This window comes from Mauremys mutica, chromosome 24, assembly GCF_020497125.1.
Source record: "Mauremys mutica isolate MM-2020 ecotype Southern chromosome 24, ASM2049712v1, whole genome shotgun sequence".
NCBI lineage: Eukaryota > Metazoa > Chordata > Testudines > Geoemydidae > Mauremys > Mauremys mutica.
The window spans coordinates 5174046-5193939 of NC_059095.1; the positions used below are offsets into that span (position 1 = coordinate 5174046).

Below are 19894 nucleotides of genomic sequence, written 5' to 3' on the forward strand. Positions count from 1 at the left end.
CCTAGCCTGAGGCACCGGTTCTTAGCTCCTCATTGGATTCCATCTAGTTTCCCCAAACACCTGTTTTAAATAGGGAAGGATTCTTCGGTCCGAGGCAGCGGGGAAAGAACTAACCCTGAACTCTTGCGAAAAGCCGGTCCTGTCCTCTCACCTGCAGTAATCGATATGTAACTGAAATGGTTCTGAAGTGAGGTTCTCCTTGGTAGGAATCTGTTTGCCATTACTAAAGGACAGCAGCAGGATGGGAATTGGGTCCCAGCTGCGATACGAAGGAATTAATTTAAAACAAAGCAGTGAGTGAGTTGGGCCCTGAACCACCTGGGGAGCGGTTCCCGGTTGCTGTGATCTGTGCTAAAGTAACAGCCCACTTCCTAGGCACCTCCACCACTTCCCCCAACCAGGAGCCTCTGCATGTGCTCTCCAGGCACTGGTTTGATTTAAGACATGAAAGGAAACAGCAGCTGGTTTTCTAGGGTTGAGTTCAAAAGGAACCTGAACGGCCCGTGTCCCATTACCTGTCCTCGTTCTTCTCGACAATAGGCTTAACAGGCAGCATGCGGATGTTCTTGGTAGGCCCCAATGCCACCACCAGCTCGCTCTTCCGCACCAGGGCCGCTCTCAGCTGATCCCTGATTGCCTGAATCCGTTCCTCCAGCTCCCTGAGCTCCTTCTCGCTGGCATCCCACTCCTCCGGCTGGGGCACCCTGCCGTTCGTGCAGTGCCACAGGGGCACCTCCCTCGCCTGCGCCGGCTCAGAGGGCATCTGCTCCATGTTGAAATGCACCCGCTTGTCCTCTTTCCTAGTGGCCTTCCTGAGGTTGTTCCAGCTTGGCTGGCTGGCATTTGGAGCTGGTGTCTCTTCGCTCTTCTGAATGTTGCACCTTCAGAGCGAAACAGGCAGAGGATGAGTCGAGCCTTCAGGGCCGAGCTACCATCCCAGCTGGCTAGACGTCTCCCCCACCCCTCATTGTCTGTGCCCTTCAAGAGAGAGAGGATGGCAACAGCTGGTCAAAGCAGGGTCCTCCCCCTAGAAGGGTTGGGTGACTGAGACTGTCTTGGATCCTCATCTCTCCAAGCTGGACGCTCACACCCAAGACTATTTGCTGGTGGCCATCAAGGTTCCAGGGCGGGGCACCCTTCTCCCATCCAGCTACCCTAACACCCATGGGAAGGCAGGGGGTGTTGTACCATTAGACAGCTGTTTGCACAGCTGCTGGGGGTCGAGAGCCCTCTGCTCTAAGCTACTGCTGCAGCTGGACAGCAGCGGAGGTGGAACGGGGTTTTGCCCCGTCAGTACCTTTTCTCAAGTCTCAGCTTTTGGGTTTTCTGCTCCTCGAAGCCCACGTTCAGCGCCCGGTGGATTTTCTGTGAAGTGCAAAGGAGGAGAGGAATCAGACCCGCAGGGAAAGGGCTGGGGCGATGTTAGGACAGGGCTCTGCCTTTTCAGGGTTACTTTATCTTTGATTCAGTCCCTCGGAGCGTGGCTTTGCGGGGCTCCTGCAGAAGGGAGGATTACAGTCTGGGGTTGGGGGGGAGTTGCAACAGCTGCTGGGTGTAGGCAGCGGGGAAGAGGACAGCGTGAGACAAGGGGCAGGGGCAGAGGAGGGGAATCTTTAGGGCACTATCAACGCCCGAAAACTCGCTGTAGGGGCTTTGCGTTACGGGTGGCAGGGCTGTCCCCCACCCGGGCAAGGCTGGAGAAAAGAAAACTGCGCAGGGGCGTCATGGGCCATGACTGGGGCTTGTGGGTCCTAGCACCAGGGACTGTTCTCACCGCTGCTAGGGAAGGGGCACCCGAAAGCAAGGGGCTAGTGGAGGCAGCGGGAGGTGCGGCCCAGCCCGGGGTGGGGGGCCGTTTAAGGGAAGCAGGGCTGGGGTCCAGCTGCTCTCACCTGGCTGGTGTGCAGCCAGTAGTTGAATTTCTTCTTCCTCTTGATGCGGGGCAGGATGAGGCGGTAGAAGACGTGCTCGCCCAGGGAGGTGAGCAAGGAGCCGCAGAGCCCCACACACAGCAGGACGAAGAGCCCGGAGAAGTGATAAATGCCCATCTGCAGCGTCTGGAAGGGAAAGGGGACGGGGGGAGGATTAGCCTAGGCTGAGAAGTGGGTCAGTGCCCCCTCCGCCTGCCACACAAGGCTCCTGTGGCAACCTGGCCCCCACCACGTCTCCTCCCTGCAGAGCCCCCCGGGCCGCCCTCACCTCGGTGACGGCCAAGACCCGCTTGCCACAGGGCACCATCTTGTACCACTTGTCGTGCAGCAGGTCCATGAAGCCGGCCGACTTGTAGCGGCTGATGAACTCGGAGAGGTTGGAGGTCAGGGGCGAGTTCTGGGGGAGCCCGATTCCATAGCCTAGCGGGGGGAGACAGCGACAGAGAGAGAGGCACCAGCCCGGGGGTGGACTGGGAGCCAGCAGCCCTGGGCTCAGTTCCTGGGCACACTGACTGTGGGCACATCCCCTCCCTTCTCGTGGCCTTTGTGGCTCTTCCCACCCTGGCTAGAGGATGCTCTTCAGGGCAGTGAGCGTACGGCACCGAGCCCAGCAGGGCTCTGATCTCATCCGGGCCGCAAGGTGCTACCACTATACAAATAACGAATAAAAGCCCTGGGCTCCTGCCCCCTCTAGCCCGTCACTGCAGCAGCCGAGCCTGGGGAGGGCTTGTCACCCCCCATTGAAAGCTGGAGGAACTTGGGCAAGGTAACAGAGCTGGCCTATGAACCTGGATTGCCCGGGCCCAGCCCAGCACCATAGGCTGACTGAGACCCTTTGGTCTGCCAAATATGCAGCTACACTGCCCAGTGTGGTTTAGTGCGGGGGGGGCTGCTCCCCCTATGCCCTGCACACCTGAGGTAAGTTATTCTCATCATAAGACAGGTTGGCCCCATTGCCATAAATCCGTCTGGTCTCCCCAGGAGAAAAACCCATGAGCTTCGCCTCCTAGTGGGATGGCAATTGAGAGCTGCCGTGGGCCCTGTGACACGCAGCAGCCTGCCTTGCCTTGCAGGGCCCGCCGGCTCATTCCCCACAGACGGGGCTGCCTTTGCTTCCCTGTTTCCCTCTCTAGTCACGGCTTGGCAGGCGAGAGCGCGGGGGCTTCATTTAACGTCCCTCTCGGCTCCGGGGCACCAGGCTGGTTAATGAGGAGAGATCAGCCAGCAGCCCTGCTGCACAGGAATGAGAGGAGGCGGCGGTGCTCACCCTTAGCCAAACCAGGATCATGGTAGGCTGAACTCTCATTCTCCAGGGCACGGGCTAACTGCCCATGGCGGGGTCAGGAAGGACGATGAACATCCTAGGAGACCAGGCCAGATGGGCTACTGGGGGTCTCCAGCTGTTGTGTAGCTAGCACACAGCTGGACCCAGGTGAGGGGCTGCAACACACCAGGGTTCCCCTGCTTCGCTAGCTCAAAAGACCCTTGCTCTGGATGAGCACCCCTCGGCGAGCCTGGTGAAGGGCGACACGGAAGCACCGCTGCTGCGAGCAGAGCCTGTCTGCGCGGCGGGTCCCTGGGGCACGTAGGCTGTGGACTCACCAGGGAGCGAAGCGCAGGTGTGCAAGAGGGCGGGGTGTCTCTCTGAGTGAGGCAATGGCTTTGTGCTGCTGATGCAGGGGAGCACTCACTGCTGGCCGGAAGGCACTGCAAGCTACAGCCCCTCTGCCCGGGGTCAGTGTCATTTTCCATCTGCTCTGGATGGGGAGGTGGAGCCGGCCACTGGACTAAGGAGCCTTTTCAGCTCCAGCTGTGACCAAAGCTCAGGAGCTGTATGTGGTGGTGGGGGGCCATAAGCAAAGTGACTCTAGCAGCTCACGCCCCGGGCAGCACCCACTGCACTAGGTGGCAGCCTGAGCAGAGACCCGCCCAGCTGAGTGGCTCATACGGCTGGATTTCTCTCACCCCCTAGGGAAGGGGGGTGCATGAAGGGAGCCTGCACTACCCCTGCCCAGGCTGTGCCCAGGGTCGGGCTAAACAGAGACCGGCCCTGCTCCAGGGCTGTCGGGCCGGCTCGGGACTCGCACACACAGCACAGCAACCTGCTGCTGCCATTAACAGCCTCTCGCTAAGATTATTGCCACCGAGCCATTTTAACACAGATCAACACTGCGCTAAAGCCGCCCGTCGCCTACCGCTGCGGCCCAGACCCACGCAGGCAATGCCCCTTCTCCCAGGGCAGGGCACCGGTGCATTCAGCGGCTCGGGCCATAGGCAGGGGGCCAAGGGGAATCGGCCCCAGGCAGCAGCTCACCTTCAATAGCAAATGGCTTCCCCACGGTGAGGAGCTTGCAGTCCGAGTCGATGGTGACCTCGTAATCCAGAAGGGACTTGTCCATGATGAATGCGTTGAGCGTGGGGGGCTCGGTCCTGGCAAAGGGAGCACAGGGGAGAGGCTGAGTGGCTGGATTTGCCCGCCCCGGCCCCAACAAGTGGCTGGCGGGTTAAGGGGTAAATAGCCACCGATTACAGAAGAGGATAGTGCAGGTGTGCTGGCTGCGGGGGCAGCGCCTGCATTCTCCCAGCAGGGGGTGCTATGGGGGCACCTCCCACCTACTCCAGCCCAGCCTCTGCCAGCAGGGGGTGCTGTGGGGAGCAGGGCAGAATTTATGGCTGTGGGGGCACCTCCCGCCTACTCCAGCCTCTCCCAGCAGGGGGCGCTGTAGAAGCAAGGTGAAGATACTGGCTGTGGGGGCACCTCCAACCTACTCCAGCCTCTGGCAGCAAGGGGCGCTGTGGGGAGCGGGGCAGGATTTCTGGTTGTGGGGGGCACCTCCCGCCTACTCCAGCCTCTCCCAGCAGGGGGCGCTGTGGGGGTGCGGGGCAGAATTTCTGGCTGTGGGGGGCACCTCCCACCTACTCCAGCCTCTCCCAGCAGGGGGCGCTGTGGGGTGCGGGGCAGGATTTCTGGCTGTGGGGGCACCTCCTGCCTACTCCAGCCCAGCCTCTGCCAGCAGGGGGCGCTGTGGGGAGCGGGGCAGAATTTCTGGCTGTGGGGGCACCTCCCGCCTACTCCAGCCTCTCCCAGCAGGGGGCGCTGTAGGAAGCGAGGTGAAGATACTGGCTGTGGGGGCACCTCCCACCTACTCCAGCCTTTCCCAGCAGGGGGCGCTGTGGGGAGCGGGGCAGAATTTCTGGCTGCGGGGGCACCTCCTGCCTACTCCAGCCTCTGCCAGCAGGGGACGCTGTGGGGAGCGGAGCAGAATTTCTGGCTGTGGGGGCACCTCCCACCTACTCCAGCCTCTGCCAGCAGGGGGCGCTGTGGGGCGCGGGGCAGGATTTCTGGCTGTAGGGGCACCTCCCGCCTACTCCAGCCCAGCCTCTGCCAGCAGGGGGCGCTGTGGGGCGCAGGGTAGAATTTCTGGCTGTAGGGGCACCTCCCGCCTACTCCAGCCCAGCCTCTGCCAGCAGGGGGCGCTGTGGGGTGCAGGGCAGGATTTCTGGCTGTGGGGGCACTTCCTGCCTACTCCAGCCTCTGCCAGCAGGGGGCGCTGTGGGGAGCGGGGCAGGATTTCTGGCTGTGGGGGCACCTCCCGCCTACTCCAGCCTTTCCCAGCAGGGGGCGCTGTGGGGAGCGGGGCAGAATTTCTGGCTGCGGGGGCACCTCCCGCCTACTCCAGCCTTTCCCAGCAGGGGGCGCTGTGGGGAGCGGGGCAGAATTTCTGGCTGCGGGGGCACCTCCTGCCTACTCCAGCCTCTGCCAGCAGGGGATGCTGTGGGGAGCGGAGCAGAATTTCTGGCTGTGGGGGCACCTCCCGCCTACTCCAGCCTCTCCCAGCAGGGGGCGCTGTAGGAAGCGAGGTGAAGATACTGGCTGTGGGGGCACCTCCCACCTACTCCAGCCTCTGCCAGCAGGGGGCGCTGTGGGGCGCGGGGCAGGATTTCTGGCTGTGGGGGCATCTCCTGCCTACTCCAGCCTCTGCCAGCAGGGGGCGCTGTGGGGAGAGGGGCAGGATCGCTGGCTGTGCGGGCACCTCCCGCCTAGTCCAGCCCAGCCTCTGCCAGCAGGGGGCACTGTGTGGTGCGGGGCAGGATTTCTGGCTGTGGGGACACCTCCCGCCTACTCCAGCCTCTGCCAGCAGGGGGCGCTGTGGGGAGAGGGGCAGGATTTCTGGCTGTTGGGGCACCTCCTGCCTACTCCAGCCCAGCCTCTGCCAGCAGGGGGCGCTGTGGGGAGCGGGGCAGAATTTCTGGCTGTGGGGGCACCTCCCGCCTACTCCAGCCTCTCCCAGCAGGGGGCACTGTAGAAGCGAGGTGAAGATACTGGCTGTGGGGGCACCTCCCACCTACTCCAGCCTTTCCCAGCAGGGGGCGCTGTGGGGAGTGGGGCAGAATTTCTGGCTGTGGGGGCACCTCCCGCCTACTCCAGCCTCTCCCAGCAGGGGGCGCTGTAGGAAGCGAGGTGAAGATACTGGCTGTGGGAGCACCTCCCACCTACTCCAGCCTCTGCCAGCAGGGGGCGCTGTGGGGCGCGGGGCAGGATTTCTGGCTGTAGGGGCACCTCCTGCCTACTCCAGCCTCTGCCAGCAGGGGGCGCTGTGGGGCGTGGGGCAGGATTTCTGGCTGTAGGGGCACCTCCCGCCTACTCCAGCCCAGCCTCTGCCAGCAGGGGGCGCTGTGGGGCGCAGGGCAGAATTTCTGGCTGTGGGGGCATCTCCTGCCTACTCCAGCCTCTGCCAGCAGGGGGCGCTGTGGGGAGTGGGGCAGAATTTCTGGCTGTAGGGGCACCTCCCGCCTACTCCAGCCCAGCCTCTGCCAGCAGGGGGCGCTGTGGGGAGCGGGGCAGGATTTCTGGCTGTGGGGGCACCTCCCGCCTACTCCAGCCTCTGCCAGCAGGGGGCGCTGTGGGGAGCGGGGCAGAATTTCTGGCTGTGGGGGAACCTCCCGCCTACTCCAGCCCAGCCTCTGCCAGCAGGGGGCACTGTGGGGCGCGGGGCAGGATTTCTGGCTGTGGGGGCACCTCCCGCCTACTCCAGCCTCTGCCAGCAGGGGGCACTGTGGGGAGCGGGGCAGAATTTCTGGCTGCGGGGGCACCTCCTGCCTACTCCAGCCCAGCCTCTCCCAGCAGGGGGCGCTATAGGAAGTGGGGCGGAGATACTGGCTGTGGGGGCACTTCCCACCTACTCCAGCCTCCCCCAGCAGGGGGCGCTGTGGGGACTGGTGCAACGCACTGACGGGGAGGCGGTAGCCCAGACCCCCCTCCCCCCCCAGTTTCTTTACAGCGCCGGCCAGTTCATCGCGAATGAGCCATGTCCCACGTGTTGAGCCTGCCCCTGCTGCTGCCCCCTTACTTGAGCATGGTGACCCCGGCGGGGGTGGTGGGGACGCTGTGGCGCCTCATGTACTCGTGCATTTCGGGGAAGCTCTTCTTGATGTACTCCTCGGCGCTGCTCTCCCACACGGTGCCGAAGCGGAAGCCCTGCGAGGGGTGGTGCAGCTGCAAAGAGGACCAGGCGTGTGGCTTGCAAATACCAACAGCAAGGCAGGGGAGGGAACTGGAGGGGTTGGGGTCAAAGCAGTGAACCCCGAGCCCATCAGCCCGTCCCTTCTAACCCGGAGTCGCTGGCTGTACATGCCAGGCTCCGTTCCCCACCACCCAGCGGCACCAAGCAAGATATTTCTTGGGAGGGGGCACATGCCAGTCCCTTCCCCACGGCCAGGGAGTATCGCCGCTCTTAGCTACACAGTGCAGGGGCCAGCGCCAGCACATTGATTTTTGGGGGGCCGCCCCTGCACTCTGCCATACAGGAACAGACACTCCGTGAGCCGGGGGAAGCACCATTTGGTCCAGCCGCTCCTCTGGCTGGGCCGCCGGGCTAAATTTGAGCTGGGGTGTAACCATGCAGCCAGAGTGACGTGCCGGATGGCTCTGGCATCAGCCATACTGGTTTAGTATGGAACTATGAGCAAATGCAAAAACCGGGGGAAACTGGTAGGGTTTGCTCCTCCCCTAATTGGCACCACTGCTACCACCAGAATGCGGCCACCTCTGGGGTGGAGGTATTTCTCTGCACCAGCAGCGGTTTAGGCTAGGAGGTGAGGAAGCATGCTGCGTCTAGCTTGAACTGCAGGGGAGAGGGATTTTAAAGGAGGCAGAATTATCCCAACTGGAATCTGGCCAGGATTCGAGGTGAACCCCCTGCCCCCAAACGCATAGAAAAAGGACCCTGGGGTCTTTGAGGTTGCAAGCAGCCAGGACCTTAGATTTAAGTCTCATTCAAAAGCCGGCGCTGCAGGGCCAATGGCTCTGAGGGAAGAGCGCCCCCTACTGAACCATCCACTGGATTTTACACCCCCGTCACTCTCAGAACCAGCAGCAGCCGGGAGCCAGCTGGGAAAACGGGCTGTGGCGGGTGGCTCGACGGGCAAAGCTCCAGGCGGCAGCCCGACATAACGACGGGTTGGGAACGACGTGGAGGAGATTCAAAAGGCCTGGCGCTAAACACTCTTCGGCTGGAGTTGGCGAAGTGACTGGTAGGGGGCGCTCTCCCCTTGGAGTCGGGCCTGACCCCAAGGCCCCAGCATGGTGCTAAGGGGTGCTGGGCTGCTGAAGTGGCCACCACCCAAAGGAAACCGGGATGCAGAGGAGACCAGCGTGTGGCGGGGAGGGAAAACAGCAACTTCTCCCGACGCCTCGGATCCCTCCCGCCTCCGAGGCAGCCCAACGGCCCTCCCACCTTGGGGTCGTGGATCCCCGAGAGCTCCTCGAAGGTCTTCTCCCCCACCATGACGGCGGCCAGGTTGGCCGTGTAGCTGGAGAGCACCAGGAGGCAGAAGATGGCCCAGAGGTTCATGAGGAAGCGGCCGGTGTAGCACTTGGGCGTCTTGCTGGAGACGGTGCGCCCGAAGAGGATGGCGTAGCAGAGGTTGAGCGCCGAGGAGTAGGAGAAGATCTTCATGCGGTTGCGCCCGTGCGGGGTCATGCCGTAGGGGCTCTTCCACTCGTAGAGGGTCAGGAAGAGCGCCGTCAGGTGCAGCGCCACGAAGATCCCCACCCACATGGTCCAGTGCAGGGGCCACATGAAGGCCCCGATGGGCGAGGCCGTGTCCTTGGTCCTCACCAGGATGCCCAGGCTGGTGGAGAAGAAGGGGCTGGTGAAGTCGATGACCTTGCTCCTGGCCGAGTTGATGCTGAAGGAGGTGACGGCCATGTGGGCCGTGCCGCTGAGCAGGTCCCCGACCAGCCCCGTCCACTGCCCGTTCTTCCAGGCTCCGTACTTGCCGTCCCCGACAATGTAGAGGTCGAAGTCGAAGGGCAGGTCCTCGGCCAGCTTCTCCAGCAGGTCGATGCAGTAGCCATAGCAGCACTTCTTGTACTCCAGCGGCACCGAGCCGTTGGCGGTGTTGAGCGCCTCGAAGAGGGCCTCCAGCACGGCCGAGTCGTTGGTGTGGGGGTCCAGGCACAGCTGCCCGGCCGGGCAGCTCCCGTCCTCGTCCACCTCCCGCGTGAAGACAAACGGGTGCTCCACCAGCGTCACCACCCGCAGCTTCACCCGCGAGAAGCCGCCCCCGCCGCCCGGGCTCTTGCGCTGCAGCTGGGTCTGCCAGAACCCCTCCTCCACCTCCAGCTTGCCGTCCTGCCAGCTGCCCACCGTCACCCAGGTGGGCTCCCCCAGGGAGTCGCGCAGCAGGCTCCAGATCCTGTAGCGGTGCTCGGTGTGCACCAGCGACGTGTTCCGCACGGACACTCGCCCCGTCCGCCCCTGGAACGACGTGTTGGCCAGGAACCTGGCGGAGGGGAGAGAGGAAGCATTGGGCACCTGACATCCCCCGGGGTGGGGAGCTGAGCACAGAGCGACAGCGAGGGAGCCGGGAGGGAGCTGGAGACAGGGTCTGGCCACCGGGAGCCCAGCGCACAAGGGGCCCCAGGCTTGGACGGTGGCAGAGGGGAGCTGATCTACTGCACAGGCCATCAGGCGGGTCGGGGCGGGAGGGGATTTCTGGATGGAGGTGGAATTGACAAGCGGTCGGAGACCCGGGGGAACACAGCAGTGGAAATACCGGGATTCTCACCCTTTTCTGCACTCATCTCCCCCATCTAGCTGGGCTCCGGCCAGGATCTGCCCCCCGTGAACAACAAGGGAAGGGCAGGATGGTCACAACCCCCAGGCTGAGAACCCCCTGCTCTTCAGGACCCCGAAGAGGCTGCTCCAAGCCCCAAGGACCTGAGCTGAGGGGGCCTCCCCCAGCCTGGTTCCACTCACTAAATCAAGGAGTTTGCTTCAGTCGTTGGTTTTTGAGATCAGAGGTTGCTCCGTGCTGGGCAGTCGCCCGGGGACTGGCTGAACTGAGGGTTTTAGAAGGGCAGGGGCGCTGGCAGAGCTGGGGTGGGGGCACCCTTGGGCCAGGGGCTGGGAATCTTCAGCAGCAATGTCTTGTGCCCTGGATAAAGGGGCCGATTATTACCAGACTGGACGGCCGGGTGGGGAAACTCAGGGCCTCCCAGGTGCATGTCAGCACGTGTGCAAGGAGGAGCAGTGTTGATGTGTGTGCTAGTCCGTGTGTGCACATGCATAGCATTGCGTGTCAGACTAGACATGCAACCATGCAGGGCAGTGTGTGTGTGCATAGCATCGTGGGTCAGACTGGACATGCAACATGCAGGGCTCTGTGTGTGTGTGTGTGTGTGTGTGTGCGCACACACATATCTTTGCATGTCAGACTGGACATGTGACCACGTGTGTGTCGCCATGCATGTCTGAGCGCCTGGGCCTCTGGGTGTGGCAGGGTGGGCATGGGCCCTTGTGTGTCAGTGCTAACATGGGGTCATGTCAGAATGCACATGGCACAGGGGATTGGAGGGGCGTGTGCAGGCAGGGGGTGTGAATTCCATCTTCCATCCAAGGCTGCCAAAGCATCCCATAAAACAGCCCTCTGCCCAACTGAGCCTCCCTCTCCCTCTGGCATCAGCTCCACACTCCTCGGCTCTCCTTTTCCTTCCAGCTCTCGTTCGCCCTCCCTCTGCTCCCCTCCCGCTCCCTCTCCTGGGCCTTGGAACAGGCTCATTCAGCCACTAGTAGCGGCTCCAGAATGAGCCCAAGTTGCCAGAGAGGCCCAGAGGAGGGGGCAGCACTTTGCTGCGTTTCTAAAGCAGCTGGACCATTAGTGAAGCTGGTAGCTGTAATTAACAGGAATCAAATGCCATACTCCAGGGCCTGGGCTGATTGCTGGGAGGGTCAGGAAGGGATCCAGCCCACGCTGCCCACACCCTGCCTTCTGCAGGGCTGTCGGGGCCTTAGCACAATTCATATTTCCATAACAGCAGCTTTCTGGTGCCATTTCTCAGAGATTTAAAGAGACACAATCCCTTTCCCAAACAGCTTCTGCACAGAGACAGCCTCTTGCAGAAATGGTTAGTGCCTGAGCAGACCGCTGATCTCCCAAGAGGCAGCATGACCTAGTGGTCAGAGCACGGGCTGGCGTCAGGAGACTAGTCCCAGCTCAGCCACCACTTTGCTGTATTGACCTTGGGCAAGTGACTTTTGGTGCCTCAGTTTCCCCATCTGTATAACAATAAATAATTCCCTTCACCCCTCCCCCTGACAGAGGGATTACAAGGGTCACTTAGTTAATTAGTGCAGTGCCAGAGGAGTGCAAGGTATTAACACTCCTCTGTTTGTGATCTTTGGGAACTGCTTCTTTCCCAAAGATCACAAAGCACATTACAAAGGAGGGCAGTATTGTGAGCCCCATCATACAGGTGGGGAAATTGAGGCATGTAGCGGGGAAGTGACTTGCCCAAGGTCACCCGGCTGGTCAGCGGCAGAGTCGGGAAGTCTCCTGAATCCCAGTCCAGTGCTCTTTCCACTGCCCCCCTATTATGACCCAACCTGACAAACCTTAGATTTTTAAGGCCAGAAGGGACCATTATGACCATCTAGGGCTGAGCTCCTGCCTAGCATAGGCCAGAAAATTTCACTCAAATGAGAAACTGAGGCACAGGGAAGGGGAGTGGCATGCCACGGGGTCACCCAGCAGGTCAGCATGAAGACCTGAGACAGAACCCAGTTCTTGCAGTTCAGCGCCCTGGACCTGGGGGACATTCAACAGAGAGACTCCGGTTCTTGCACTAAAAATCAAATGCAGAGGAAGGCCAATCAGTAGGGGGCATGGGAGGCCATGGGAGGACCAGCCGGGCATTGCTGCCGGCTTGCAACCTCCCTCTGCGCCCAGCCTGCAATGGCAGGAAAGCGGCTCTGGCTGGTCTGAATGCGCAAAGAGAAGCAGATTCCCCAGCAGGGGGCAGCGGCTGGGCAAGACAGACCCTGGCCCACGTGCTGGGAGTCGCTGACGGGGCTGGCTCCAAGCTTACCTGGCAAGGAAGTGCCCAGAGGACTCCGAGCCTTCCAGGTGCTTGTCATTGCAGTTCACCATGCTCTGGATGAGGGTGAGGTCGGGCCGGACGTACAGGGCGCTGGAGATAGCCCGGGCTACCAGCTCCACCGCGTCCTGTGTGAATTGCTCCAACGTGGGGCTGTCGACCTCCCCGTAAGCCAGGAGGCCCAGGGGCAGCCCCTCCGTCTGCAGCTCGTCTACGTTCAACGGGTGCCCCAGCATCCAGTGAAAGTCCTGCAGCATCAGGCCGGACTCCGAGGCCGCCCTGAACACCAGCCGTGAGAGGCGGGCGTCACAGCCAAAGAGCAGCACCGGGCCGGCCAGCTCCTTGAGCTCCTCCAAGTGCTGGCGGAGGTAGTGGGCGGCGCCTGGCTCGTCCAGGTAGCTCAGGTCCAGGATGGTCCTCAGGAAGAGGTCGGTGTTGCTGGTCCAGAAATCGAGGAAGCCAGAGACGTCCCAGGCGTGGCACAGCACCAGGGTGATCTCGTGCCAGTCGTTGGTCTGCAGGATGCTGCTGAGCACGTCCACCAGGGTCTCTATGGGGCTCTTCCGGTCCATGTGCAGGTGGAAGGGATTCTGCAAGCCCAGAGATGACGAGTGAGATTTACTTACTGGTCTTTATATTAGTGGCAGCTGAAATCGGGAGCCCCACTGCGCTAGGCGCTGTACGTACTTATAAATATGGCTGTACTGTAATCAGTGGGGGCGACACCGGCCCATGTGGCCACAGCAGAAACTCAGTGTCATCTAGAGGCATTTCTTCTTCTCTGCCCTTCTACTGAACGTTCCTCCCAAAGATCTCAGAGCTTCCCTCCTGGCCATTAGGTAAGGGAGACACACGGGGATCATTTCCTCCCCCCACTAAAGTGCAGCCCCCTCAGGAGTGGAATGCAGCAGCTGTTAGCTGCCCAGAAAGGCTGCTCCGCCGGTTAGGACAGGAAGTGAGATGAAGTTACAAGAGGAACTTTGGGGAGGCAGCGTTTAATGACCGAGGGAACTGGGGTCACCGTGCTAAGAAGGACCAGGGCGTGCCCAGCGCCCCCTCATCCACGCTGCTTCCTGCAGCACAGCGCCCCCTAGTGCCTGTGGCCTTGGGGGCAACACAGCACTTAATAGGACCAGGTACTTCTGGGAACTCGTGCAGCCTCTGGAGCTCCTGTCCCATCCGCTCGTGGCGGTGAAGTGACCTCACCACAGGACACGGCGGGGGCCTCTGTCTCCGGCGGGGTGGACAAGTTACACCTCTCCCCCGATATAACGCGGGTTCACATACAACGTGGTAAAGCTCTGACGTGCTGCTCTGAGCAGTGTGTTACGGGTGCCGGGCCTGGGCCGAGGGGTTCGATAAGGGTCAGAGGGTCTCGGGGGCGGTCAGGGGATCCACCACCCCAGGGTCTAGGAGGCAGGAGCTATGGGGGGGCAATTTTGGGGGCCCTGCAGTCCCAGAGTGGCCTGGGGGATTAGCGGGGGGCCGGGAGCAGCCCGCTCCGCTTCCCTGGCCCCGGCCCCAGCCGTCCCAGCTTGGGGGGAGCGGGCTTGGGGGAAGGGACCCCCCCTCCGCACTCACCAGCAGCGGTGGAAGCGGAGCAGCCCGACTCCAACCTGCTCCACTCCACCAGCTCCCAGCCGGGGCGCTCCGCTTCCCGCCGCAGGGGAGGGTGGGACCTTTCCCCAACCCCCCTCCCCCCGCAGCGACACGGCTGGGGCCCTGTCGCTCTGCTTCCCAATGCAGGTGAGTGCCTGTCGGGGGCGGGGAGTGTGGACAGGGGTCGGAGCAGTCAGGGGACAGGGAGCAGGGGGGGTTGGGTAGGGGGTGGGGTCCTGGGGGTGATTAGGGACAGGGGTCTCTGGAGGGGGCAGTCAGGGAACAAGGTACGGGGTGTGTGTGTGCAAAGCAAGTTCGCTATAACAGTGAGATTTTTTTGTCTCCCGAGGACCGGGCTATATCGGGGTAGGGGTGTATTTGCAATTGATGGGGGAGGGAAGGGCTCCTGTGAATTCACAATGGGGGAGGGGGCTGGGGTGTTGACTGGCTATTGTGGGGCATTGGGCTCTGTCCCATTATCCTATGGCCTGTGATCCTGATGGCCTCTGGACTGGCGGCTTTGCAGGCATTTAAATCTAAAACGACACCCGGGAATAAAACCCTCCACAGCGCAGGGTCTGCTTCCTCTCGGAGACCCCGTCCCAAGCTCCTGCCTGCACCTGAACGACGCTGCTGCAGCCTGCCCCGACTCACGCCAAAAATAAAACTCCAGACAATTCACCGAGGAAATGGACAAGGAGGCGAGTGGCCAGGAGAGGGCACCAAATCCAAGAGCTCCGAGGGAAGGCTTCAAAGAGAGAAACAATTCCTCGGGGGTTCTGGCCTGCTCCCCGTCACACTAAAGGGGTGAGCGTGGAGGGGGTGTCGCACGCTTTGCTGGATATTTGGGCACCGTCGTCAAAGTGGGAGCTGTGCAAGGAGGACCGCTGAGATGCAGCTGCCTCTGGGGTGGAACTCGGCTGTGGTTTACCAGCAGACAGCAACACTGCATAAGCGTTTAGGGCAGGAAGGGAAGGATCCAGCATCCAATTAAAACTGACTAAGGGAAGTTGGGAGGGTAGAATGGAAATGCCTAATGCAGCACAGACGCAGAGCAGTGATCTCTCTCTCTCTCTCTCTCTCTCACACACACACACACACACACACACACATATCCCGTTATCCAGGTCCCTTCATAAAAAGTTTTAAAGAAAATTCCAATTTCATCACTTCCTGAGTGGGGTAAATTCAGCCGGGAGCACTGTGCAGGATGTTAACTTCATGCCCTTACGCAGATCAGGGAGCTTCACCCTGGGAAGCGACTCCTCTTCCGTACACCATGTGGAAGCTGAGCTGTAAATGCACCCTCGCACTGTATGTTCATTAAATAGTTAATGATCAGGGCTCCGCTGTGCCAGGCATTAAGAACATAGGAGTGTCCAGACTGGGTCAGCCCAATGGTCCATCTAGCCCAGTATCCTGTCTGCCAACAGTGGCCAATGCCAGGTGCCCCAGAGGGAATAAACAGAACAGGCAATCATTGAATGATCCATCCTCTGTCGCCCATTCCGAGCTCCTGGCAGTCAGGGGCTAGGGACACCCAGTGCATGGGGTTGCCTTGGCTAATAGTCATTGATGGACCTATCCTCCATGATTGTTCAGACAGGCCCAGAAGAGCTTAGAATCTAAATCACCAAGATAAAGGAAAGATCATCCTTACTTTACAGATGGAGAAACTGAGGCACAGAGCAGTCAAGTGACTTGTCCAAGGCCAGACAGGGAGTCGATGGCAGAGGAAGGACTCAATCCTGCAGCCATGAAGGCCCAGCCCAGCAATCAATCCACATGATCTGCTTTCCTCTTGCTCCTTACGCACCCATGTTCACACTCCTTAGAGGGGCATGACTGGAATGCAGCAGAACATGGTCATTTAAAGACTCAAATCTGCAAAGCACTAAGTGCCCCTACTTCCAGTGAAGCTCCAAGTGATTCTGAGATGCTGTTTGGTCAAACCCAGCCATAGCTCATACCCACAATATAAGGGAAGGGGAGAGGGAAAAACCTCTCTCTTGTGGCATATTGGAAATTATATTAAAATTACAAGCTATCCCTTTAGGGGTTGGGGATTTCCTGGTTCTGCTTGCAGGCTAGGCGGCTCTGTAGGAAAGCATGCCAGCTTGGTTTCAGCAATTAGTTTGCAGAGAGCCAACCTAGAGCAAGGTGGGGTGAGTTGTGCCGCTCTGTTTTTAGGGAGCAGCCTGCTTTGTCTCGCTCTGTTTTTAGGTTCTTTTGTGTTATTGTTCTGAATTTTAAGAACTAAAGTCTTGCGATGTTGCAGCTTTCCAGCAAGAGGATTGTATGGTTTTATGGAACATCTCTGTGTCTGTGCTGGGAACATAACAGCACTGAGCTACACCTCGATTTACACCTTTAGACACAAGGCAGAAGGGATCCAGCTGCCGAGACCACTCTCCTTCAGAAGCTAGTAGTCTGGTCTCAGTCTCTGAACATGAACTAGCACCAATGTCAAGCCTGCTGCACGGGAGGAAGAGATTAGTAAAGAAACAGTAATAGAAAGAAAGCAGCCAGGGCCAATAATTAAGGATTATTCCCACTGGCAGTGAAGTAACCAGGGCTTGGTGTGGTTGGTACATTTCACTCCAGCTCAGACCCATTCTCTCTATAGATACCCACATCAGGCAGTGGAGAGATTATGCGGCTAGAGCAGGAGATTGGCACCAGGACTCCGGGCTTCCATTCCCAACTCTAGGAGGAGAGGAATCTAGTGGTTAGAGAAAGAGGAGTAGGCACCCGAACTTCTTGATTCTGTTCTCAGTTCCAGGAGGAGAGGAGAGCCTAGTGGTTAGAGTGGGGTGGGCGGACCAGGCATCAGGACTCCTGGGTTCTGTTCCCAGCTCTACCTGCTGTGTGATCCGAGAGAAGTTTCTTAGTCTTTCATGCCTCAGTTTCCCCTCACCCTTTGTCCGTCGCATCTATTTAGACTGTAAGCTCTTCTGGAGCACAGACTCTCTCACTGCACATCCGTATCTCCAACAGCCCCTGATGGGACGCTGGGTGGGGAGGACTTTGAGTTACTACAGAGAATTCTTTCCCAGGTGTCAGGCTGTTGGGTCTCACTGACATGCTCAGGGTCGAACTGATCCCCATATTTGGGGTTGGGAGGGAATTTTCCCCCGGATCAGATTGGCAGAGACCAGGGGGGAGGTTTCACCTTCCACTGCAGCATGGGACACGGGTCGCTTGCAGGTTTAAACTAGTGCAAGTGGTGGATTCTCTGTAACCTGAAGGCTTTAAACCGTGATTTGAATGTCAGGGACTCAGCCAGAGGTTAGGGGTCTATTTCAGGAGTGGGTGGGGGAGGTTCTGTGATGTGCAGGAGGTCAGACTAGAGGATCGTGAAGGTCCCTTCTGGCCTGTAAGTCTATACAGCATGTAGCAGCACCTCTGGGCTGGAGTGTAATACAAATAAACAAATATCCCGACAGTTCCCAGAGCTCAGCTGCCCTATATGCATAAATAGTAACATCATCTCCATGCAAAGAAAAATTAGACCCTGTCCAAATCGACATGCATCAATTGGCTTCATCTTGGGTCCTAGGTCACTTTTTACCCTCCTGCTGCATTGCATTCCTGTCAGGCTGCAGGAAAAGGCTTCCGAATCAAGGGAATGCCAGGGCATTAATAAAGCAGCGATGCTTAAAGCAGCTAGCAGAGTCATTCCTGTAGCATCAATAAAAGTCACACACACACACACACACGCACACACACGCACGCATACACACACACACACACACACCCTCCTCTGCTTTACAAAGCCTTGTGTGTGCTGGAAATAATTCACCATAATCAAAGCGAGAGAACTCTGGGCATGGGAGGCAGGCAAAGATGAGGGCTGAGATAGGGGAGAGCTGAGAGGCGGGTCTGTTTCTTGTTGCGATGTGTTATCGCAGGGTAAGGTCTGGCTATGGCTCCCCTCTAAAACAGATTCCTCCTGAAAGCACAAACTCTGCTGTTTGCAGGGTAACTGACCGACTACATACAGTGCCTGTGGAGATGCAGCCACCTCTGGGGTGGGAAGCAGCAGCCAGCACACAACACTGGGGGACATTTAGACCAAGGCGTTAATCTTACAAAGAGCGCCTGGGGATCGGTGGTTAAGGTCTCATCTGAAAGGCCCTTGGATTGTCAGTATAGATACCTACAGCCCTGCTGGGATCTGCCTGCTGGTTGAGGCCTTAGATTTTATACTACAAACACCAGCATGGTCTCTAACCACCTTCCTCACCGGACCCGGCAGGGAACCTGCCTCCTTGCAAGAAGCTTGGAACACGGTGCTTCTTCGTGTTACATAAACTCACACCCAGCACTAAAGCCACGAGAATCAGGAACGCACGTGCCCTGGAGTGAACGTCTCCTTCGCCCGGGGGGCCTTTTCCTCCAGAACCCCGCTCCCTGCCCCCTCCAGCTACTGCAATTAATTCTGCTCTCCCGCCGGTGCCTGGGGGTGGTGGGGAAGGGACTGGGAAGGAGGCTGGCCTGGCTTGCAGATAAAGTGACCCCAGACTATAAATATTCCCCCTGATCGATGGGTCTGAACTTGGCTGTGATTAAAACTCAAAACCGCTGGGACCTTCTAGGTGGCTAAAGGATCGACCAGCCCTTCTGAGTGATGGAGCCGGGGCAAGGCTCCAGGCGGGAAGGAAGTGCAAGGTAGCCAGGAGAGCAGAAAGCAGAGCCTCCTTAGAAACAGGGACCCCCCCACTCTCCCTGCCCCACCCAGACACGCTCCCTCCAGGGTGGCAGGCCCAGGGGAAGAGGCTGCCAGTTGCAAGTGCAGATTTGCAGCCAGGAGTCTCTTCTGCTCCTTTGCATACAGAGCAGATTCCCCCCCCTTTAAAATAGTCCCTACAACGAACCCTCCCCCAGCTGCAGTGCTGCAGCTGGACACCCCCAACTACCCCCCCCTCCCAAGGCTTACAGGCAACCAGGGCTCATGCAGGGGAGGAGAAAAGGGTCCAGCTGCGGATTCTCCAGCTTGCACTGGGAGTTGGAGGGGCTGGATTCATTGGGCAAGGAGCCCCCCCACCCCCCAAATCCTCTTCCTGCCAGCAAGGGAATTGCTACAGGGGAGGTGGGGGGTCCCCCTCCAGCTGGCCTAGCCCTGGGGTGGCCAAGGAGCTCCACCAGCTGCAGCGTGCCCAGGGATCGGAGCAGCCCTGAGCCAAGGGACCAGGCTGGGCTGGACAAGCCGGACCTCCCCACCCCACCCCACCCCACCCCCACTTGTTGCCCAGCCGCAGCTGCTCCGACTCCCCCTCACCTGGGTGCTGAAGGGCAGCCGCTGCTCCAGCTCCGCGACGCTGAGGAAGGGGATCTCCAGGAAGGCGGAGAGGAACTCCAGCTGGAGCAGCTCCCCCCGGGACTGGGGGAAGGCCACCACCGCCGCCACCTTCTGCACCACCAGCGCCTGGCACAGCCAGCGAGCCAGCGACGCCGGGTCCCGCTCCCGGGGAGCCCCCGGCACGATCTCCAAGCTCAGGTTATAGGGGAACCAGCTGGCCCGGCTCGCCCTGGCCAGGGCGCTGCGCACCCGGCTCTGCGCTCCGCCCCGGGGCAGCAGCGCGCCCAGGCGCACCGTGTGCCCGACGCTGGCCAGGATGTGGCAGGGCTGGGGGTGCCCCTGGCAGGGCGCCGGCAGGAGGCTGCTCGCCACCGCCACGCACAGCCAGAGCGCCCGCAGAAACTCCATCGGGAAGTTTGGGCGCCCCCCGGTCCCCCCCTGGCCCTGGGGGGGCGGCCGGCGGGGGGGCGAGGGTGGGGGAGAGGAGGCGGCGGGCGCCGGGGAGGCAGGAGTCCTGGGCGCCGGAGGAGGAGGAGGAGGAGGAGAGGGGGCATGAGGAAGGCTGGGAGAGCGGAGGAGCTGCTGGGATCTCCAGGCAGGGCTGCCATGGAGCGTCTCCGGCAGCAGAGGCAGCAGAGGCACCAGGAGACAGGCGGGGGGTGGGGGGGGGCAGAGATTAGG

General features: G+C 60.2%; 1 protein-coding gene across 1 annotated transcript; it reads right to left on the bottom strand.

Moving 5' to 3' along the window:
• Positions 1-294: 294 nt before the first annotated feature.
• Positions 295-19621, bottom strand: GRIN3B (glutamate ionotropic receptor NMDA type subunit 3B). Its single transcript, XM_044998582.1, has 9 exons — positions 19193-19621; positions 12304-12902; positions 8669-9719; positions 7283-7428; positions 4246-4361; positions 2200-2351; positions 1893-2057; positions 1298-1365; positions 295-881 (listed from the first exon to the last, which is right to left on the bottom strand). The coding sequence occupies exons 1-9, from the start codon at positions 19619-19621 to the stop codon at positions 512-514; spliced, it is 3096 nt and encodes a 1031-aa protein (XP_044854517.1). The 3' UTR covers positions 295-511.
• Between the last annotated feature and the right edge of the window lie 273 nt (positions 19622-19894).